Source organism: Xenopus laevis, chromosome 1L (assembly GCF_017654675.1).
Source record: "Xenopus laevis strain J_2021 chromosome 1L, Xenopus_laevis_v10.1, whole genome shotgun sequence".
Lineage (NCBI taxonomy): Eukaryota > Metazoa > Chordata > Amphibia > Anura > Pipidae > Xenopus > Xenopus laevis.
In genome coordinates, this window is record NC_054371.1 from 91,241,814 (window position 1) to 91,263,271 (window position 21,458).

At 38.2% G+C, this 21,458-nt stretch overlaps 1 protein-coding gene across 3 annotated transcripts in view; it reads left to right on the forward strand.

Moving 5' to 3' along the window:
• The window catches only part of aff1.L (AF4/FMR2 family member 1 L homeolog), a 107,115-nt gene that overhangs the window by 27,044 nt on the left and 58,613 nt on the right, over positions 1 to 21,458 (forward strand). For 2 of the 3 annotated variants that reach the window (XM_018253237.2, XM_018253226.2), the window contains exon 3: positions 405 to 1,199. In XM_018253237.2, coding sequence (XP_018108726.1) covers positions 405 to 1,199 — 795 coding nt within the window. Of the gene's footprint in view, positions 1 to 404; positions 1,200 to 11,918; positions 12,113 to 21,458 lie in introns of those variants that run through there. The other variant, XM_041591245.1, reaches the window with a different exon arrangement.

A 21,458-nucleotide genomic window follows, 5' to 3' on the forward strand; every position in this document is an offset into this window, starting at 1 on the left:
CTTGCGCATTTCTTGCCGTGTTACCCGGCACTTCCTCAGAGTCTCTCTGAGGGTTACACGGTACGAAACGCGTAAGTCAGCACAGCACATCCACTGCAAGATTCCCCCTGTATGTTTGTTTAAATAAAGCCGACTTTTCTACACAACACCTGTGTCCTCGCATCGTTTCCTGGTTCAGCGCCTAGTATGCGGGAGTTTCTATTTGCATTTCAGTCTTGATTGTTGCCTGGCAGTCAGAATGTTTAACACATTTTGTTGTTTAGTATTTGCTTGGGATGCATCACAATAGCTTCAGCAAACCTAATTTAATTGTTCTTGAAGCAGTGTTTCTGTGGATTAAATTAATAATTATAATTGTGTTTTTTTAACCCCTAAATTATTGATTTATGTAATTTTATCTTTAGACAAGCAAAGGAGATGAGTTATCAAGTCGAATTCAAAGCATGCTTGGTAATTATGAAGAAGTAGAGGAGCCAATTGGTGCAAACGGCAATATACATATATCTGATATTTCCAAAAGTGGTGTAGCGGTTTCCACACTGCAGAAGACTGAGCGACAGAGAGTAGGGCCTCCTATTTCCTCTACTGCTGTATCTTCTAGACACCACCAAAGGCCTCAAACAGACAATGACATCCCTTCTTGGCAGCTAATTAAAAGCCACAGTTCAGTTCGAAGTCACACACAGGATCTCATACCTTTTGAGCAGCGCAGCAGAACCAAGACAAAGAATAAGAATGGTAAGAGACTTAAGGAATATGACTGTACTGAACAATCGTCCTCTCCTTCCTCGATTTCTGCCCTTTCTCCTCTTCTTTCCTCCTTGTCTTCTCCCATCAAGCCCTTGTCCCCATTACATTCCACCCAACAAACTGATTCCAAGCCACAAACTGACGAGACCGAGGATAAAGCTTACCGCCATGCTACTCCAGTCCACAATGACACAGGGAACAGGGATGGTCCTGCATCTGTTACAAATCTGATAACTGCCACTCAAACCTTTCCATCATCCATGTCTTCAAAAGCTAGTGCTATGCCTCAAAAACCTACAGCTTATGTGCGCCCAATGGATGGACAAGATCAGGTTCTTAGTGAGTCTCCATATATAAAACCTTTGCAAGAAGACTATTATGAAGAGTCTTATGGAAACCTTACAGATGAGAAATTATCGAAGTTGGAAAATCCTTCTGAAACATTTGATGTAAGTCCTGCCAAATAGGTTTTGTAGTTTATGCTTGTTCTAAACTTTCATATTTCTATAATTTGAAGCCTTGCAGTCTGAGAATATATTGCTGTTTTGTTATCTGACATGTGCAAAACAGGCGGGCCTAGGGCAGCACATTTTTAGGGGCAGAATGTCGCCCAGCTTCATCTATAATATAGGCACTGGGAGCAGGTAGAGGATTTGCACGTGCATGCTTTGGGGAGGGAGCACAGGAGAAACAGCTTTGTTAGGGAGAATGGTTGACAGCAGGTGGGATAGGCATAATCAAGGTTTTAAGTGTACACACAACTTTTTTCCCTGTGTTGTTATAAAGGTAAACATATATTTTTTTCCAAATGACATTCTTTTGGAATCTGCAGATATTATCCATGTGTGTTATTGTTTATTTTTCTAAGTTAAAGCTCAATAAATAGTTCACTTCATTACAGCTTTTAGAACTGATTGCTACACAGAGTGATAATGTGTAATTAAGTCCAAAAATGCATCAAGAAATGTGGTCTGCTTTTGACCCTAAATGACATGACAGGGAGAGCTGGAGAAATGTTACTAGTCACATAAGGGAACTGTTCTCACTTTTCTATTTTAAAAAGCACACGTATTTCACATATAAGCAGTACATAGAAATATCTAAATAGAAATGTTCAGAGTCAGATGTTACAAAATGGACTGCTGTTTAAATAACTTAAATATTCAGGTAGATAGTAAGAAAAACGTACAAGATCAGTAATTAATTTAAGGCTGCAGCCACACATATGCCGAGAATCAGCCCTTCGCTTGAATGAAGTCCATTCTGTGCCTGCATCTGGAACTGCGGCTTCGTCCAGGGTGCAGGCACACAGCAGATTTTGACACTAAGACGCTTAAGTATGCATTTCATCACCAAAATCCGCTCCATGTGCCTGCACCCGGGCTGATACAGTGGTTCCAGACACAGAAGAGTGCTGATAGAGTAAAGGTGCTTATTCTCTTCTGTTTATCTGTAGGCTGAGAATTAACTCAGTGTAGCCATAACCTATATTAAAAGCTGAATCTGCAACCACACTCCTGGCCTCATAGAGTGGCAACAACTTATGTTGACAGTTGACATAGCCTAGACCTAATCTTTCACTTATTGCTTTCAAATAAAGGCATTTTTTTTCCTCTGCTTGGTGTTCTTGTTAGCCTTTCCCCATTGCCACTCGTGGCTAAAGCCTAATGCCACACGGCACTGAAAATCAGGCAAACGTGTGCTTGCACCCAGGCAGACGCAGTTGTTGTGCAGGCAGGGCAGGAGGCTAATGCTAGCATAGGGGCTGATTCACGGTCTGTGGATTTCAACATGCCAATGTTCAGCCCCATATGGCAGTAGCCTATAATGACAAAAAGCTAAAAAGTTTTCCTATTTACCATAGCTTTTAGCTAATTACATTTCTTGGCCTGTGTCTCTTGCAGCTGGCCTGCTATTTTATTGTTGGTTACTCGTGCCATGACATTTGAAAAGGCCAGAATTTTTTGGTACAAAAATAAATAATCCATACTGAATAACTATTGAGTGATTCACAGGCGGAATGAACCTCATAGGCATTCATATTGGCTATATGTTTAGGAAAAATTTAACCGTTACAAAACTTCTGTGTTGTCTTATAAATCATCAAAGTTTTTTTTTGCATTGCTCTTTATTTCCTTGATGGAGATTGGGGGACAAATGATCATGGAAAAGCTTTACAGCTGAATTAACCAGTTGTATCTTCAATCTGTGGAAGAACCATTAGATATCCTTGTTAAAGATGACCTTCCCTCCAATGAATAAACAAAAATATTGAAGTAAATAAGACTCAATGGACAGTCCAGTGCTGCTTTTTTTCTGTTTACTTGGACAATTACCTGTGCCACTTGTCTAGTATTTTCACCCTATATATGTTTAAGAAACATTTTCTTTTAACATTTTGAGTTATTTAGAGGCCCTGAAAAAAGTATATAGTTTTTCTAGCTTAACAAAAAGACCCCTGTCCCACAGGAAATACAACCAAATGGGTAGCATACAAGCCCCATATGTAATAAAAAGCAAAAAGTCTGCCCAGGAGCAGTAACCAATAGTGACCACTAAAAGCTACCTGCTGATGGTTTACTGCTCCTTTGTCTTATCAGCTGTCAGGAGCTTGTCGTTTTAATTAAAAAATATGTAGGTTTTTGTTGTTCTTTCTTGCAACAATTCCTGCATCAGTGCTCAGAAGATCACTCTAAGCAATTTTACTTTTTTTGATCTTTACATCCCCTTTAAAATTATTTTTGGTGGTGTAATATTTGGATTTGCTCTTAAAGGAATGCTGTTACCTTTAAAATAAAAGGGTTTAATAAACTTATTGTATGGTACAGGGATGTCCTAATCTGCCCTGCAATCTTTCCTGGACTTCTGGTGCAGCTTTCATGGCACATGTCTTGTACTTTAATTGAAGAAAAAATTCCTTTTATGTAAGCTACATGATCTGTAATTTTGTATTGGTGCTTAAACTTTAAAGGATTAAAATTTACATTATTATTTTGTAATCATATTATATGCATGCCTACATGCATTCATAATTTATTTCTATTTCATTCCTGTAGTTTTATGTAAAAAACATTAAAATGGGAGCAGCATCCAGCTTTTCTTATGTGTGTATTAAAGGGATACTGTCATGGGAAAAAAAATTATATTCAAAATGAATCAGTTAATAGTGCTGCTCCAGCAGAATTCTGCACTGAAATCTATTTCTCAAAAGAGCAAACAGATTTTTTATATTCAATTTTGAAATCTGACATGGGGCTAGACATTTTGTCAATTTCCCAGCTGCCCCAAGTCATGTGACTTGAATATCAATACCCCTACCTCCTGCAGAGTGGTGTTTACTTGTTTGGCTTTTGTGAAGGGGTTTCTCTTCACCATGGAAATGATCCTGCAATCATCCACCACTGTTGTCTTCCGTGGACTTCCAGGTCTTTTTGTGTTGCTGAGTTCACCAGTGCTTTCTTTCTTTCTCCGGATGTACCAAACTGTAGATTTTGCCAGTCCTAATATTGTAGCAATTTCTCGATGGGTTTTTTCTGTTTTTGCAGCTTAAAGGAAAACTATACCCCCAAAATGAATACTTAAGCAACAGATAGTTTATATCAAATTGAATGACATATTAAAGAATCTTATCAAACTGGAACATATATTTACATAAATATTGCCCTTTTACATCTCTTGCCTTGAACCACCATTTCGTGACTCTATCTGTGCTGCCTCAGAGATCACCTGACCAGAAATACTACAACACTAACTGTAACAGGAAGAAGTGAGGAAGCAAAAGGCAGAACTCTGTCTGTTAATTGGCTCATGTGACCTTACATGTGGTTTGTATGTGTGCACAGTGAATCTTACGATCTCGGGGGGCGGCCCTTATTTTTTAAAATGGCAATTTTCTATTTATGATTACCCAATGGCACATACTACTAAAAAACTATATTATTATGATAATGGTTCATTTACATGAAGCAGGGTTTTACACATGAGCTGTTTTACTCAGTATCTTTTAATAGAGACCTACATTGTTTGGGGGGTATAGTTTTCCTTTAAGGATGGCTTGTTTCACCTGCATGGAGAGCTCCTTTGACCGCATGTTGTCTGTTCACAGCAAAATCTTCCACATACAAGCCACCACATACATTGCCCACACCTGCCCATGAGATGGCCTTTGAGTCAATTGTCCAATTACTTTTGAGTCCCTGAAATGAAGTGATTGTTTTTTTTAAAAAAAAGAAAGGCTTTAGTTCCTCAAATTTTTATGCAATTTTTTTGTTCAACCCACTGAATTAAATTTGAAAGTTTGCAGTTTAACTCCATCTGAGTTGTTTCATTTAAAATTCATTGTGGTAATGTACAGAACCAAAATTAGAAAAAAAAGTTGTCTGTCCAAATATTTATGGACCTAACCTTATTTCTGATACCCAAAAAAGACCCCTATCTCCAGCTGGTGTTGGACCTCAAATATTTAAACAAATTTCTACATGTCCCATCATTCACAATGTAGTTGCTCGATCATTGATTGCAAATGTGGAGCACAGGGATTACTTCACGTCCATTGGTTTACAGGACACCTATCTCCACATCCCAATTCATGAAGATCATCAACAGTATCTTTACTTCTCTATCCAAAAAGGACCATTTCGTGCCCTTCCTTTCAGATTATCAATGGCACGCTGAGTCACAATGGTCATGGCGCAGTACAGCTGCCTAATCAAATGTCTTCAACATAGATATACTAGCCACAACTTTCTTGTTTTGCACCTAATTCTAAATGTGCTATTTTAGGGCTGAAAGTATACTGGTACCTCATGTTCTAAATAAATATATAAATATATAAAAAAAAACAAAGTTTGTCTGAACGTTTAAAAAACTGAAAAGATAAACTTCACATATTGAAGCAATGTATATTTAAATATATATGTTGCATTAGTTTATGGATTCTAAACAGGCAGATTAATATTTTAGAGTGAACTTCCTGTAAGAAGTAAACTAGTTCCTGGCAAATCTTTGAATTTTTCCATTTTATAATAATAAGCAATGTGACATGCTAACATGCAGATCTAATTCACACCCAACCTCAAAAACATATATATTAACACGATGCAGGAGCTGTGAGACTGGATTATATATTCTAGGTCATCTAGCCATGTTATTTTGCTTGGTGGAAAATGGCTAAAACATGGACAGACAGTCTCCACTTACATCACTGTGTGCGAAGTGTGCTGTTCCCATGGCTTTCTGGCAGGTCAGGGTTGGGTTGCTGCTAAACTAATAAATTATTGTGTCATAGGAGGAGGCTATGGAAGGTGCAGGCAACGGAGTAGAACAGATTGTACAAACTCAAAAGTACAGAGTGCAAACCGATTACATAACAAAAATTTCTGTCCTTCTGCCTGTGTGCATCGAAGCCTTCTGAAGTGTACACTTTTTTGCAGCTTCAGATTAATAACCATATGTCATTACAGTACTCAAAATGTATTTATTTCTTTGTGCATCCTCAACATTAAAGGTTATGGTATGTGCACTTACAGTTGAATATAAAAGGACAGAAAGTTTTGTCATATTCCATATTAGCCCCCAAATGTAATAAAATTGGTTGCTATAGGTTATGGCACCTGGGCAAACTTAGTACATTATATGAAATAGCCCCAAATAGTAGCAAACATTTACTGAAGGAATCAGTGTGTTAAAATTACATATTTGTAATGAGTGAAATTTGTTGCCAGGCTTGGATGTTTTTGCAAAATTATTGCATTTTGTGCGGGGGGGGGGGAAAAAAAAACATTTGAAAACAACAAATGCCCATTGAATTTTTGCTCATCGCTATATATTTGGAATGGCCATGCCCAATTACATTTAGGGGCAGATTAACTAAGCTCAAGTGAATGGTTCGAATGAATTTTGGGGTAATTTGACCATCGAATAGGCTAAATCAGGGGTCAGCAACCTTTACTATCAAAAGATCCATTTTGCCCCTCTCCCACTAAAGAAAAATATTCTGGAGCCGCAAAACATAACACAGCTTATAAACTTTTTTAAACTTTTTTTAATTTTAACTGTTACAACAACAGAATACAACAAACAGAAGTGCATTGTGTATATGCAGGGCTACTTTGAAATAAATTAAACACTGAATAGCCCTATTAAATGCTAGTGTTCTCATCTGTTTATTGTGACTTCTGTTTCTGAAGCTCCATGCTGATCTTCCCTCTCTTGTCTTGAGTGTGTGTCCGCGGTAAGGACCATAATGAATCATCTTGCTGTGGCTCAGTCTTGCCACTCCTGGGACGTCTATACAGCCCTCGCACCTGCTGGCGGCTTCTTGAGTGTGCTTACCGCGGTCGCACACTCAAGAAGCCACCAGCAGGTGCGAGGGCTGTAAATACGACCTGACAGGCAAAGCTGCAAGACTGAGCCCACAGCAAGCAGGATGAAGAGCCGCATGAGGCTCTAGAGCCGCAGGTTCCCTACCCCTGGGCTAAATTCAACTTCGATTTGAATGTTTCGAAGTAAAAATCGTTTGGCTATCCGACCATTCGATAATCGAAGTACTGTCTCTTAAAAAACAAACTTCGACTTCATACTTCCCAAATGGGGACCTTCCACAGCACTTTTCTAATTTTTTTTTGGTCGAATAGAAATCCTTCGATCAATCGCTAAAAATCGTTCGATTCGAACAATTTCTGTTCGATCGATTGAATACGCGAAAAAACCCTCGACTTCGAAGTCGAGAGATTACAGTTCAATGTCGAATTTCAAGGGTTTTAACCCCTCGAAATTCGACCCTTGATAAATACCCCCCTAAATGTCATAAACTTTAAAACATAGAATAGTATTTGTGGTATGTGCAAAAGTTTGGACACTCTAGAACATCAGCTTTTAAATGCCTTCTGTATACCAAAGAATACAAAAGACTCAACTACTCTTCTTTCAGTTCTTCTTGCATAGATCACTACCTACACTTCTATGTAGTTTTAACTTGCATTAAAATTTTGCAGGGGGTGCCCAAACCTTTCCATTTAACTATACAGTCATTGAAGGAGAAGAAGCAGAAGCCTTTTTACCAGGGGCGCTGCTGCTATGAGGCAAGTTGAGCAACTTGCCTCAGTCTTTAGTGCCTAAGGGCAACAGGGGCGACATAAAGCTGCTCCTGGTAACAGTAGGATGCAAATTTTTCAAAAAATTCAAATTCTTCAAACTCTGGTGAATGGGATCGACCCGCAAATTCCAATCGAATTTCACTAAAATAAACTCAAATTTCGAATTTTCACTTCTACCCTTGATAAATCTACCTCTTAGTGTGCAAACAAATTTCTCGCACTCGGCAAAGCAAATGTATTCAAAGGTACAACATTTTATTTTGGTGAAATCCCAGCAAATGTTTTAGGGAGGTGCCTAGGATAAAGATTGTTCCATATGTACAGGTTGTTGAGCATGTCTAAAGGCATTGTAAACCTAAAAATAAAAATGTGCCAAATGAAAGAAAATTTAATTATTTACAACAGAAATTTTTTTTAAAATGTATTTACTATTGAAAGTGGTATAAATCTGCCCCATGCTATTATCTGCATTGTTCGATATGACTATTTTATAACAAATAATGCTGAAGCCAGCTGATTCACTGTGAAGAGGAATGTTGTATTGCAGGAACTGGGGTTTTGGCCATAGAAGAGAGAGTATCTGTAAATTATTTATTTATGTAGTCCTTATTTTCACTAGTCAGAACCATCCGTGTAGAGAATACCAAGGTCAGATACAGAATGCATTCAGTAGCTATAAAATTTTCAAATAATTTTAAAGTCACTGAATATTTGTAATTACTGTATATTGGAAAGTCTTTAAGATTTACATATTATTATTTATGCTGTGTTGGGTGGTTGGAGCACTATTCTTCTTCCTATTGATCTTCTCCGTGAAGTGTTTGCAGTTAACCTAATTACAGTTTACAATTTGCCCTGTTTCGCCAGAGGGTTAAACAGAGACAAGCTAATACGCCAGCACTCTTATGTGCACATCGTAACAAGGGCAAAGAACTATTTAATTCTCTTTCAGGGTTTTCATGAGAACCTACGCAGGTAACTTGCATTAATGATTAACATGCGATTTGCCTCATACTATCTGCCTGTGTCTCATTTATAAGTCTACTCTAAAGAAATGTAGAAAACACTGGCACACTTGTAAAAACGTTTGTAAACTCGTTGAATATTCAAGTTTTGAAACTCATGGGAACATTTTATTTTATTTTGAATACTTAATTTGTTTTCTCAGCAACACAACTTTATTTATTTTTTCTTTATGTTGTGAAACCTTATAAGTTAGCTTGATGTTTGTAACCTTGTCATCAGCCTACACATAGCATACATATCTTGCTGGTCCATTATCTACTCAATATTAGTCACAAGTGTAATATTTTTCTAACATAAACCTTGCTATACAGCTACAAGTTAGCTACATGTCAGCTACATGCTATACTCATGTCTTGCATATCCCTGAACTTATTGATTGTCATTACCTACTATATTGGTGTCAGTTGTTATCTTCTTTTATGTATTGCACTGTAGAACTGTATTCCTCTTCTGCTGGACATAAAATTATTCACATACAAGTACAGAAAGGCTGTCAGCTATAGCCAAATAATGCACATTTTTAAAAATGATTTCCTTTTTCTCTGTAATAATAAAACAGTACCTTGTACTTAGTCCAAACTAATATATAATTAATACTTATTGGATGCAAAGCCAGTCTATTGGTTTTATTTAATGTTTAAATGATTTTCTAGTAGACTTAAGGTATGAAGATCCAAATTACAGAAAGATTCTTTATCCAGAAAGCCCCAGTTCCTGAGCATTCTGGATAACAGCTCCCATACCTGTATAAACATAAGCAAACAGATGAAGGGTCATTGGTACATCAACCTTGCAGTAAGGGTAAGTGCACACCTGGAGATTCGGGGAGATTTAGTTGCCCGGCAACTGCCCTCCGCCGGCTTAAATGAGAATCACCTGGGGGAATGCACACGCGGCACTTCGTTTTCCGAAGTTGCCCTGAAGTCGCCTCACGACTTTTAAATTAAAACATCTGTACCTTTAAAAAAAGGTATTTGAAAATCTCAGCTGTCAATCATATATTTTTTGCCCTGCCTCAATGCCTCGGGTATCAAATCCCCCATTCTGGAGCATAAACAAGATTTTTGCATGATAAAAGCTTGCCCCAATAAGTGTTTTACTAAATGGCAGCTGCATGCTTCCTGTGATTGTGTAATTCCAAGACTGAAGGAAACAACATCTAAGTAATGTATAGAGTGTAAGTGCTTGACTAACAATAGGAAAGAATTATTTGTTATTTGAGTGACAGGCCCCCATTTATAGACTACATGTATTCCTACATATGTCTGCATAGAATAAATGATCTGTACACACAAAAAGCTGTGCCAGTAGGCCCATGGTACATGAAGTATGGAGTACTTTGCATATTCTTTGTGCAATTCTTGGGAATGCACAGCGGCGCTTCAGGGGCTGCTGCTGTCTGAGGCAGCAGTCCCAATGCCGCCCCCCCTCCTGCTTCACACTTTCAACTTTTATGGTTGGATCGGGTCCAAGGGGGTCACATCACTAGTGCAGTGAGCAATATTGTGCTCGTTGCACTAGCAGAGCAGAATTTCCATTTTAAAAAAAAATGGAAATTCACCTCTTAAAGTTACCAGAGGCGGCTTTTTTCCTGTCCTGGGAACGCACATTTGCTGGTGATGCAAATTAATGGTTCATTGATGAAAAGGGGAGGATCTTGCATTCTGGACCATCCCAGTAGAGAAGAGGTAAGATGGAGCTAGATTTGAAGGGGTACTGGGCTTAAGTAGCCAGGGGCAGAACAACAGGCAGAGTGGCAACTCTATTTGTCATGGACATTAAATTTCAGTATATTATGGTGACCTCTATGACTGACCTATATATATATATATATATATATATATATATATATATATATATATATATATATATATATATATATATATATATATATATATATATATATATATATATATATATATATATATATATATATTAGGGATGCATCGAATCCGGAATTCGGCCAGGATTCGGCCTTTTTCAGCAGGATTCGATTCGGCCGAATCCTTCTGCCTGGCTGAACCGAATCTGAATTCTAATTTGCATGTACAAATTAGGGCTGGGGAGGGAAATTGCGTCACTTTTTGTCACAAAACAAGGAAGTAAAAAATGATTTCCCCTTCCCACCCCTAATTTGTAAACATTTGGCAGTGCAAGTAAAATGCCCGTCTCAAAATATTTCTTGGAAAATTCTCATACGTGTGTGTCAATATACATTCATAAATTGGATGTTCTTGACACCATGGAACCAAATGTATGTTTATTATGAAACCGAGGAAGCGCTCCATGGTCACTGAGCTCCTCCCTCCTAATACATTTCGCGTCATTGGATGCTTCATTAGGTGACCCGCAGTTTTCAAAATGTGCACTAAAACACAAAGGTAAATAAAACATTTGCATGTGCAAGTTATCCAGTTGGTTTAATTTGGGAGGTGTTGCCCTTTTCAAACTTTCTACTGTTAATAGTGGTGTTGGTTTATCCTTTTTCATGACCTTTGCTGTTTTTGCCACCTGTGGCACTGTGGATAGTGAAGCTCTGTGTACATGTATTTACAAGATTAGTGTAATACACGCACATGTAACTTGATAATTCTAAGTATCGCAGCATTTCTGAGAATGCAGTTTTTTATATTCAATTATTATATGTAATCGGATGCATATAATGTATCTGACTTAATTTTATCAGATGATAAAGTAACAGGTGTTTGCTTTTGCGCAAGTGAAGGGAAAAAAAGATCACAACAGTGCATGGTTACTAAGGAGGTCCCATGGGTACTTAGGCTTTCATCACCTCCAGCCCCACCTTCACAAAAAGACAATCCTTTTATTAAAATCAAAAGGCTTCTGAGCTGACCTAGAGGCATTTTTGAAAAACAGAAGTGTTTGTGTGTATCAGCTTCTCGCCATGTTGTCTTCGTGCTAGTCAACGAGCTGCCAGAGGGACAGATGTTGCCAATTTCAAATATACAGAGGGGAAGGCAAATATTGCTAAGCAACCATTTACTTGAGAGAGCATTTTTAGGAGCGCAGCCAAGGGAGTTATGCCTGGGAGCTCAGTGAGACTTCTCATGGCCCTGCCTGTGCAAGGGAACAGATTAAAAGTTCTTTCCCGTGAAAGCCACTGTGGAAGCAAAAAGCAGACTAACCTGTTCACACTGATTAGGACTGACAAGTGGGCTTATGTGGAGACGAAAAAAGCTTTCGGCCATGTAGGAGCGATGTAAGACATGTTCACAGAAGTAAGTGCTGCTTGCTGGAGATCAGGGTTAAGCCTGACAACATCTGCTAGAAGGTGCAAGGTTGAGGTGTTTACTTGAAACTGGCAATTCTTTATTTCTGCACAAAAATGTTATCACCCTTCTGTTTATTGTTCGAAAGTGAGACTAAGCTGTCTTTAAAAAAAAATGCTCTGGGTCAAACATATGTTAATAATCTCATGACGGGAGAGTGAGGCTTGTTTATAAACAAGAAAACCTGCTTTGGGAAAGCCTAAGTGGGATTTTGCCCCTCCTCCTTATACACGAAGATTAATGGATTGGGTGTGCATTTCTTCATGGGTAGGGATTTAAAAATGTTCACTACACTATCTCTTGAGAGCCTGCTTGTTGGGAAGCAATGGGTATCAAGGGTCTTTATTCAGTATATATATATATATATATATATATATATATATATATATATATATATATATATATATATATATATATATATATATATATAAATTGTGTGTGTGTGTATGTATGTGTATGTATATATATATATATATATAGTCATCCTGACGACGGTTCAGAGAGAACCGAAACGCGTTGATGTGGGGTAGAGTGTAATACTCTATCCCAACTATGGACTTGTTCAGAGGGGGCACATAATTACAGATACAATGTGTGTGTGGAAAAAATATAGATGTATCTTTATATAAAATATGTAGATGTATTCATGTGAGAGCTTTATGGAAAAGTACACAGTATAAAGACTAAGCACACTTAAAAGTCAGTCAGTGTTCATAAATTCTAAATAATTCTATTTAGAATTATGAGCTGGACCACTGCATGTAAAATATTTTATATGTGGCGATTCCCTTTGTTCTGTATTACAAGGTATTTTTGGACACTTTGTCACCAATGGGAGTGCTTCTTCCTCATTTAAAGGGCTGAGAATGTCAGTGTTGTGTACATAAATAAAGGGTAATCTGCAGGACTAAAAGCTGTTATAACTAGTTTTAAGCAGAAGTTTACACTAAAGAGAGTGTTTTGGAGAATGCCATTAGCTATAGTAATCAGCATGGATTTATGAAGGACAGATCAAGGCACCATAATTGCTTTTTTTATAAATAAAACAAGTAGAAACTTGGATTTTGCCAAAGCTTTTGATACAGTGCCACATAAACAACTGCTTTCTAAACTAAGGCCTGTTTTTACATGGTTAGGAAACTGAGCTTGTGAAAGGTACTTTCTCTACTAGGTGTACAGTTCTTCATTGGGTACCACAGGGTACAGGTTGTCAATTGGTTTTTGCAGATGACACAAGAGAGACCAATTCATTCCATCCAATATTTGACATCCTTGCAACATGATCTGGTCAAAATGGTGGTGTAGGCCTGTTAAGTGGCAAAACTGTTGATAAATGTGAGGTTATGCATCTGGCATGTAAAAATATGCAAGCCACTTACAACCTTAATGGAACTGCAGTATAAATCCATGATGAAAAGGGACTTTGAGTACTTGTGGATTCTAAACTTTGCCCTTCCAGCTTCTGATTTGCATTGGTTGCTAAGGCAAACACGGTTTTAAGGTATATTAAAATTTACAATCTTTCCCATTTACAAAAAACCTGACCCTAAAATGCAGCGCAGAGCTCCAGGGCACCATCTTCCGCCACTTCGTATTCTTTCAGGACTCAATGCCAATGCTGTGGGAGCATGACTAGTTGGGCCAAGTCAGGAATCGGCTTCAACTGCACATGCTCAAATGGGCGTTGAGTTTCGAAAGAATACAAAGAGGTGGAAGATGGTGACCTGGAGCTTTGCTGGGTTGCTCTGTATTTTAGGGTCAGGTATTTTTTTTTTTTTACTAATGCACATTGCGTATAGGGAGAGGGAAGGGGGTCAATGCCAGGCAGTTAAGGGGTGGTTCAGTTCTCCTTTAAGTGCAGAAAAGGAGCTGGGCCAACAGAGCCAATTCTCTGTGTGCTCTCTGCCTTATTAAAGTCAACTTTGAAAATGAATACATTAGTTACTGACATTCCTGAGATGCTGCTGTGAAATGTATAGAGAAATGTACTGCAAACTGTAAGTATACAGTTCTCAGCAGTCTCACTGAACTGTTTGTCTTAGGTGAACAGGTCATTGTTCATGGAAGTGCATCCATGAAGTATGGAGAAAACCGAAATGTCATGGAATAGAATTTTGTCATAGAATATCGAATCGCAGTCAATATTTGTTTGATTAATCAGCAGAAATAAACTCATGTCAAAGTGAAAACATATCTCTGCAATATAAAAACACAAAATAAATGATTGCATAAGCATACACTCCTATAGGACACACCTAAATCATCTGTGGTTCAGCCAATTTTTTTTCCAAAGGCACATAATTAAAGTGAAATGGAAATCGGCTATATGTAGCCAAGAGTTTTGGAGTGATTGTCCAAATACATGTGTATCTGGAAGGTCCAAATTCTGGTCAGTAGTGTAGCATAACCTACAACAAAGAGACCATGAATGGACATGAATATCCATTGGAGCAAGGAATGAAAAGAATTGAAAGAGTAAATCTGCCAAGACCATGCCCTCCAAAAAAGGGTCTGGCCACACGGGCAGATTCGGGGAGATTAGTCGCCCCAGTGACAAATCTCCTTTTCTTCGGGGCGACAATCTCCCTGAACTGTCTTCCCCCTGCCCTCCGCCGGCTAAAATGAAAATCGCCTGCGGCAATGCACTTGCGGCACTTCAATTTCCGAAGTCGCCCAAAGTTTCCTCGTGAGGCAACTTTGGGCGACTTCGGTAAAACGAAGAGCCGTGTGTGCCTTTCCCCAGGCGATTTTCATTTTAGCTGGCGGAGAGCAGGGTTAAGGCAGATTTGTCCCCAGGGCAACTAATCTCCCCGAATCTGCTTGTATGGCCAGACCCTTAAAGTGAGTGACTGTGCAAGAATTGGATTAGTGAGGGAGGCCACCATGAGATGAATACTAAGGAGTTACAAGCCTTTGTGGCCAAGATAAGAGAATGTATGCATTCTTGTTCCCCTTTGCTTTTCTCCCTCTGACTTCTGCAGATTCAGTTCTCCAGATGGTCCAAGCAGGAAATGCAAACCAATCCTTCAGCAGAGGTGTCAAGTAGCTGCTAACTGCTTAGGGTAAGGGCACACCTGGAGATTCGGAGAGATGTAGTCGCCCAGCGACTAATCGCCTCTTCTTTGGGGTGACTAATCCCTGTGTCTTCCGCCCGGCTTTAATGAAAAACGACAGCGCAAATGCACTCGTGGCGCTTCAATTTACAAAGTCGCCCAGAGTTTCCTCACTAGTAAACTTCGGAAATCGAAGCGACGCGAGTGCATTGGCGCAGGCATTTTTTCATTAAAACTGGCGGAAGACACAGGAAAGCAGTTCGGTGAAATTAGTCGTCCCAAAGAAGAGGCAATTAGTCGCCGGGGGACTAAATCTACCCGAATCTCCAGGTTTGCCCTTACCCTTAGCTGCCCATTGTTCTGTTGATTGGCTGCTGATGGGCTGCTGCGGAGCAAAGGGAGGGGGAGTTATCACTCCAACTTTCAGTGTAGCAGTAAAGTGACTGAAGTTTATCAGCTTACAAGTCACATGGTTTGGGGCATATGGAAAATTAACTTCATGTCTAGCCCCATACCAAATTTAAAAATGAAATATAAAAAAAATCTTTTTACTCTTTTAAATAAAATGGATTTCAGTGCAGAATTGCACTATTAATTGTGCAATTTGAATAAAACATGTTTTCCCACGACAGTATCCCTTTAAGATTAGCAGGTCTCTTGGAAGACTCATGCAAATTAAAGAGCAATACATCTTCATTAGCAAAACTAGAAATGTGTCCAGACTTTACATAAACTACCAACTTTTTGTCCCTCTTTCCAACTTTTATATGTTGGGAGCTACAGTATGCTGTGGGAATGCTTCTCTACAGTAGGTTCTGAAAGGCTTGTGAGGGTAAAATATATGCTACAAAATCATACCTCCCAACATTTCAGAGGGACAAAAACATAAGCCACACATTTTATGGCCACACCCCCTAAATACCATGTCTATTTTACAAAATTTGGCAGGTTATGAAAGTTTGAACACATTTCTGGAAATTTTACTAATGAAGGTGAATTGCCCTTTAAGCTGTAAGCCTCCGTTCTCCCAAGAGACCTGCTTATCTTAAAAGAACAGTAAACAGTAAAGTAAAAGACCAAAAACTGAAATTTAAAGTATTTAAAATATGATGTAGTGTTACCTGCACTGGTAAAACTGCTTTAAAAAGACTACTGTAGTTAATATAAACAAGCTGCTGTGTAGCCATGGGGGCAGCCATTCAAAGCTGAAAAAGGAAAAAAGGCACTGGTTACAAAGCAGATAACTGATAAGCCCTGCCCAATACAATAGCATTTTATCTGTTATCTGCTATGTAACCTGTGCCTTTTCTCATTTTTTCCAGTTTAAATGGCTTCTCCCAATAGTATTCTTTCTGAAGCAAACGCACAGCTTTTCCCAGTGCATGCTAACAGTATATTATATGTTCATTACTTTAAAATGCTTTAATTGTTTTGGTGTTACGGTTCCTTTAAATAGTTATAATTGTATCTTTGCTTATCTTAAATTGTTACAGATGTATCAAAGGGCAGGGGCTGAGTGTTCTGGACTCCTTGCCAAGAGCCTCTTATTTAATTAAGTTTCAGAAACTTTGATTTCCTGCACTAAACAGCTAGAAAAAGATACAAAGAGAATGTTGGGACATTTCAGTAACTGTGTGCTGAGCTGTCATACTCAAACTATCCCGCAAAACACAGGAAATTTGGAAGGTATACAAAATATAGAAAAATCCTGGAGGAAAACCTGATGCCAGTGGTGTAAATTCAGGCCCCCGGAGGCACAACATCTTGGGTGACCCACTATGTGAGCAAATCTCAGCAGCCATTCAAAGGAGAATGATGAAGCGCCAAAAACTGCTCAAGCTTCTTCAGGTTGCATGGAGATCATGGGTATTTTAACATTGCTGTTTTTAAATGACACAGTAGAATCTGAACATAAGTTAAAAAAACAAAAGCGCCTAAGGGGGAAATACTTTTTATAGGCACTGTATATATCCATTATTCTTCCCTACCACAACTTCAGAAAATGTTACAAACAATCTTCTTGACAAGGCTTTATGCATCTAGGACACAAGACTATATGCCAGGGGCTAATAGTAATAAGATTTATTGCAGAAAAATGAAGTTTGCCTAGAAATGTACACAGCCAAAGTGGAGCGATAAAAAAATATTTTCTGTTAATAATAATGGGCAAAGCTGTGTGAAAAGCACAGTAGAGCACACAATACTATAAAAATGTCTGTCCAGGTACAGTTGCAGTGCAGTTAAATATATTTTATAATATGGTATAGTTTTACATCTGTTTTTCCCATATACATTTCCATAAAAATGCCCCATCCAATGTTTATTTCTTAATTGTATTGTATTGTATTCATGGCCATTATTTTGTAAGGCTCATTGAAAGGGTAGAGGACATCCATTCTTTTGTCCTAAGTTTGCCTTCCGTCAGGTGTCTTTCATTGCTTATAAATTCATTACTTTTTGTGTATAGGGAAAAACTTCCCTTTGTTTTAAATGAAGAGCATGCTCCTTTAAAATACCTTTGCTCCAATACCTCCCAAACATAAGGAAACATCAAAAAATAGGCTGGCACAAGCCTGGACCCACAAAGAAGTAAAGCTGGAGTCAGATTGTAAAAGGTTAAAAGGCTTACATTTTATTCTCCATAATTAAGAACCAAGGCCTGACACGTTTTGTGTCTACCAGGGACACTTAGTCATAGGCATGTGCCAGCCTCTTTTTGATGTTTCCTGGTGTTTGCTCCCTTTGCAGAAGGTCTGGGGAGTGTGCACCCGGGCCCATCGTGTACAGCGGTAAGCTCAATCAATGCATTCTAATACAGCATATACTGGTTACATATTTGTATACCTCCCAAACAAAACTATGTCTTTTCAAACCTAAAATTTTAAGTTGTTTACACATCCCAACATATATTGTATAGAAAATATAGAAATGGGAGATACTTCAACTATATTGATTGCTTACCTTCACATATGAATCCACAAGGAACACCTACAATTTGCTGTTCTATGAAATCACTTTCATTTTTAGGCCCTTCACTTTTGATTAGCCATGAACATGGCCATGACCACTGTGGTGCATCACACGGTAGACTTGTGTGTACTTCTTGAACAATCTGTTGCTGAGGGCATTCTACTCCACTTCCCTAGCCAAGACTAGACTATGCATCCAAATATTAGAGTAACATAATTGGAAAGTCCATGACTCAAAGAGCACTCTTCAGCCCACTCATTTATATGTCTTTCTGGGAGTGAGGCTCAATAAGTCTCTGAGAGCAGTGAAAGCAACACAAGATTCAGCCAACAAGGAATTCTTTGTGCTGGATAGGGTCTGTTCTCTTCAAGACTGGCTAGGTATTTCAGCAGATGCCAGCCTCACCAGTTGGGGAGGCATGTTCACCCCTAGAACTGTACAAATCCAGTGGTTACATGACTACATTATGCACATCAGAGTATTCAAGCTCAGATCCATCTATTTCTTCCCTATTCAATGTAAGCATTTCCTCAAAGGGCAACCACTAAATATGAAGTTAGACTGCCACCACTGTGGCTTACATCAGTCATCAAGTGGGAACATGCAGCAGAAGTGGCATGTAAAGAGATGACCTGTTTAAGATAATTACTAGCATTATAATAATATGTCAATCATTTTCTGCTTGGAAAAGTCTTTCTGGCAAAATGCTAGAAAATTGCCCATGTGTCATGAGCTTGCAGAGCTGAGCCATGTACTATAGAATACTAAAGATTATATGAATGAAGGAGTTTTGGGGACATGAAAGTTTGTGCTGTTCCTTAGTAAACACTGATAGTGTTTAATATATTTGTAGCTTATGAGGTGCTTGTGCACAGCATTGGTGATATCGAAGATCCACAAAGCCAGAACAAGAATGATTGGTCTTGTTTGAGCAAATACTAGAGACTGTTTTAGAGATGAGATTAGTAGATACCAAATATTTTATTATTGCTATGCTGCAGAAAAGATGCAGGTAACTGCAAATTCTTGATATTCCTGTCATTAGAGAGAACTACACTGTATACAAATTTGAATACATTTCTTGCAGCATCTGTCTGATGTCTATAGTATAAAAGAAGTCCTAAACGTTTTACACAAGTATATATTATGTAGGAATGTATTTTTTTTTAAATGTGCTTTTTTCTATGAAAAAAGTGGACATAGCAATTGTCCTTCCATGACTATAAAAACTTTGCCAGATGAAATTTAAACAGGAACATCTTTGAAATGTGGGCAACTAACTTTCATTCTCACACCTTCTTTACTGGCAAATGCTAAGAATCTGGTTTGTTTTCCTCCCAGCTATCCAAGTAGAAACTAAAAGTCTTCAAAATATATAAGAATGATCAATTTTACTAACAAAATTACAGAAGATGTATACCATGCAGTACTATACCTATAGATGTTCCTGTAGATTTTTTCTAGGTTATTTGCTAAGATCGCAATGTTCCTCATTCAGTAGTACCATAGTATGTCAATGATTTTTTTTTTTTTTTTTTAATTTTACAAATCCAATTTGGATCTGAAACTTTTGTCACAGTTGTCACAGTTTGTCCAACCACTGGTTGGGGATCACTGCCCTAGGCAATGAGCAGAAGGGGGGAACAAGTAGCCCCTGTGATGCAATAAAGGCAGTAGACACATGAAAACTACATTTAGGGATTGGGGGTTCACACATTCACAGCACTTGCACATACTTGCTTGCTGCCCAACCACACCCACATTGGTTCAGAAACACTGGGGATTACAATAGTAATTACAATAGTTACAATAGTTACAATAGATACATTTCCCGTGCGCCAATCCCCATTGTTCCGGTCCCAATGAAAATTTGTGCAAATAAAAGGGAGGGGACTGGGGCGACAAACAGCAGCGGGCCTAGGGGCGCTTGCTGTGTAAATATGGCCCTGCATACTTGCGTGCACACACATACACACAACGTGCCATTTGCAAAGTGTACAGACACCTACACACACATTTTTTTTCTTACTGCATCCGGAGTTCTTTGAATTTTTTTTATTGTCATTACTGTCATCAATACCTTTCGTATGTTATTTCAGTAATTATATTACCGTTTTGGTGCATTTTAGCTAGGGATGCACCGAATCCTTCTGCCCGGCCGAACCGAATTCGAATCCTAATTTGCATATGCAAAAGGAAATCTCGTGATTTTTTGTCACAAAACAAGGAAGTAAAAAGGAAGTGTTTTCTCCATACCACCCCTAATTTGCATATGCATATTAGGATTTGGTTCGGTATTCGGAATCTTTCGCAAAGGATTCAGGGGTTTGGCCAAATCCGAAATAGTGGATTCGGTGCATTCCTTATTTTAGCCATTTTATTGCATTTTAACTATTTTATTGCAAATTATTTGGCCAAAATATTATGTCTGTGTTTCTTATTGCTGATACACTGGGCTTTTAGCACTGTTACTTTTGCCCATGGAAATTTTGTCAGCTATATATCCATTTGGGTGCCTTTGTACACCACAAAGCTTGGTTAATCAATGCATATTGGGCATCAAACTGTTCAGTAGACCCCTGGTGTTCAATGGTTTATGTTGGTTCTTTACGAAATGTGGGGTTAATAATGAGGAAAATGCAAGCTTTGTGATGATTTTCAGAAATTTCATAAAAACCTTTATGTTCAGCATAGCTTTGCAGTTTGGTAGTTTGCAGTAGAAAAATGGATTTACCCATTTTGGATTAGGCAGAATGTGTACTTTGGTTTCCCTGCTGTTAGGTGGTCTTACAGCACATAATACACATACCGGGTGTGTGAAAACAATTTCAAAATGTGTGCATATAGCCGAGAAGTAATTAGAGGGAACATTGGTTGCCACCTTTTCTGGAAGAAAATACAAATATATATATTTACCTTGACGTGGTATGGTGGCTTATCAATTTTATGATCATAACTTTGTAACAAAATAACCCCTATTTGGGTACATATGCAATAGCATTTATTATACTTATATATTATATATACTTTAAAGCCTTTAGAGTGCTCCCACAACCCCCCTGTTTTGATATTGTGTGTGTGTGTATATATATATATATATATATATATATATATTCTCTCTTATTTGCTAATTGCCATAACTTTAGCAGAGACTGGGTTAACCCCTTTAGGAGTTTAGCATATACTCCCAGTAGCATTAATATTTTCAGCCCCACTATTCTATTTGTTCCAGTACGATTACCCATTCAACAACATATTTTATTAATTCTTAC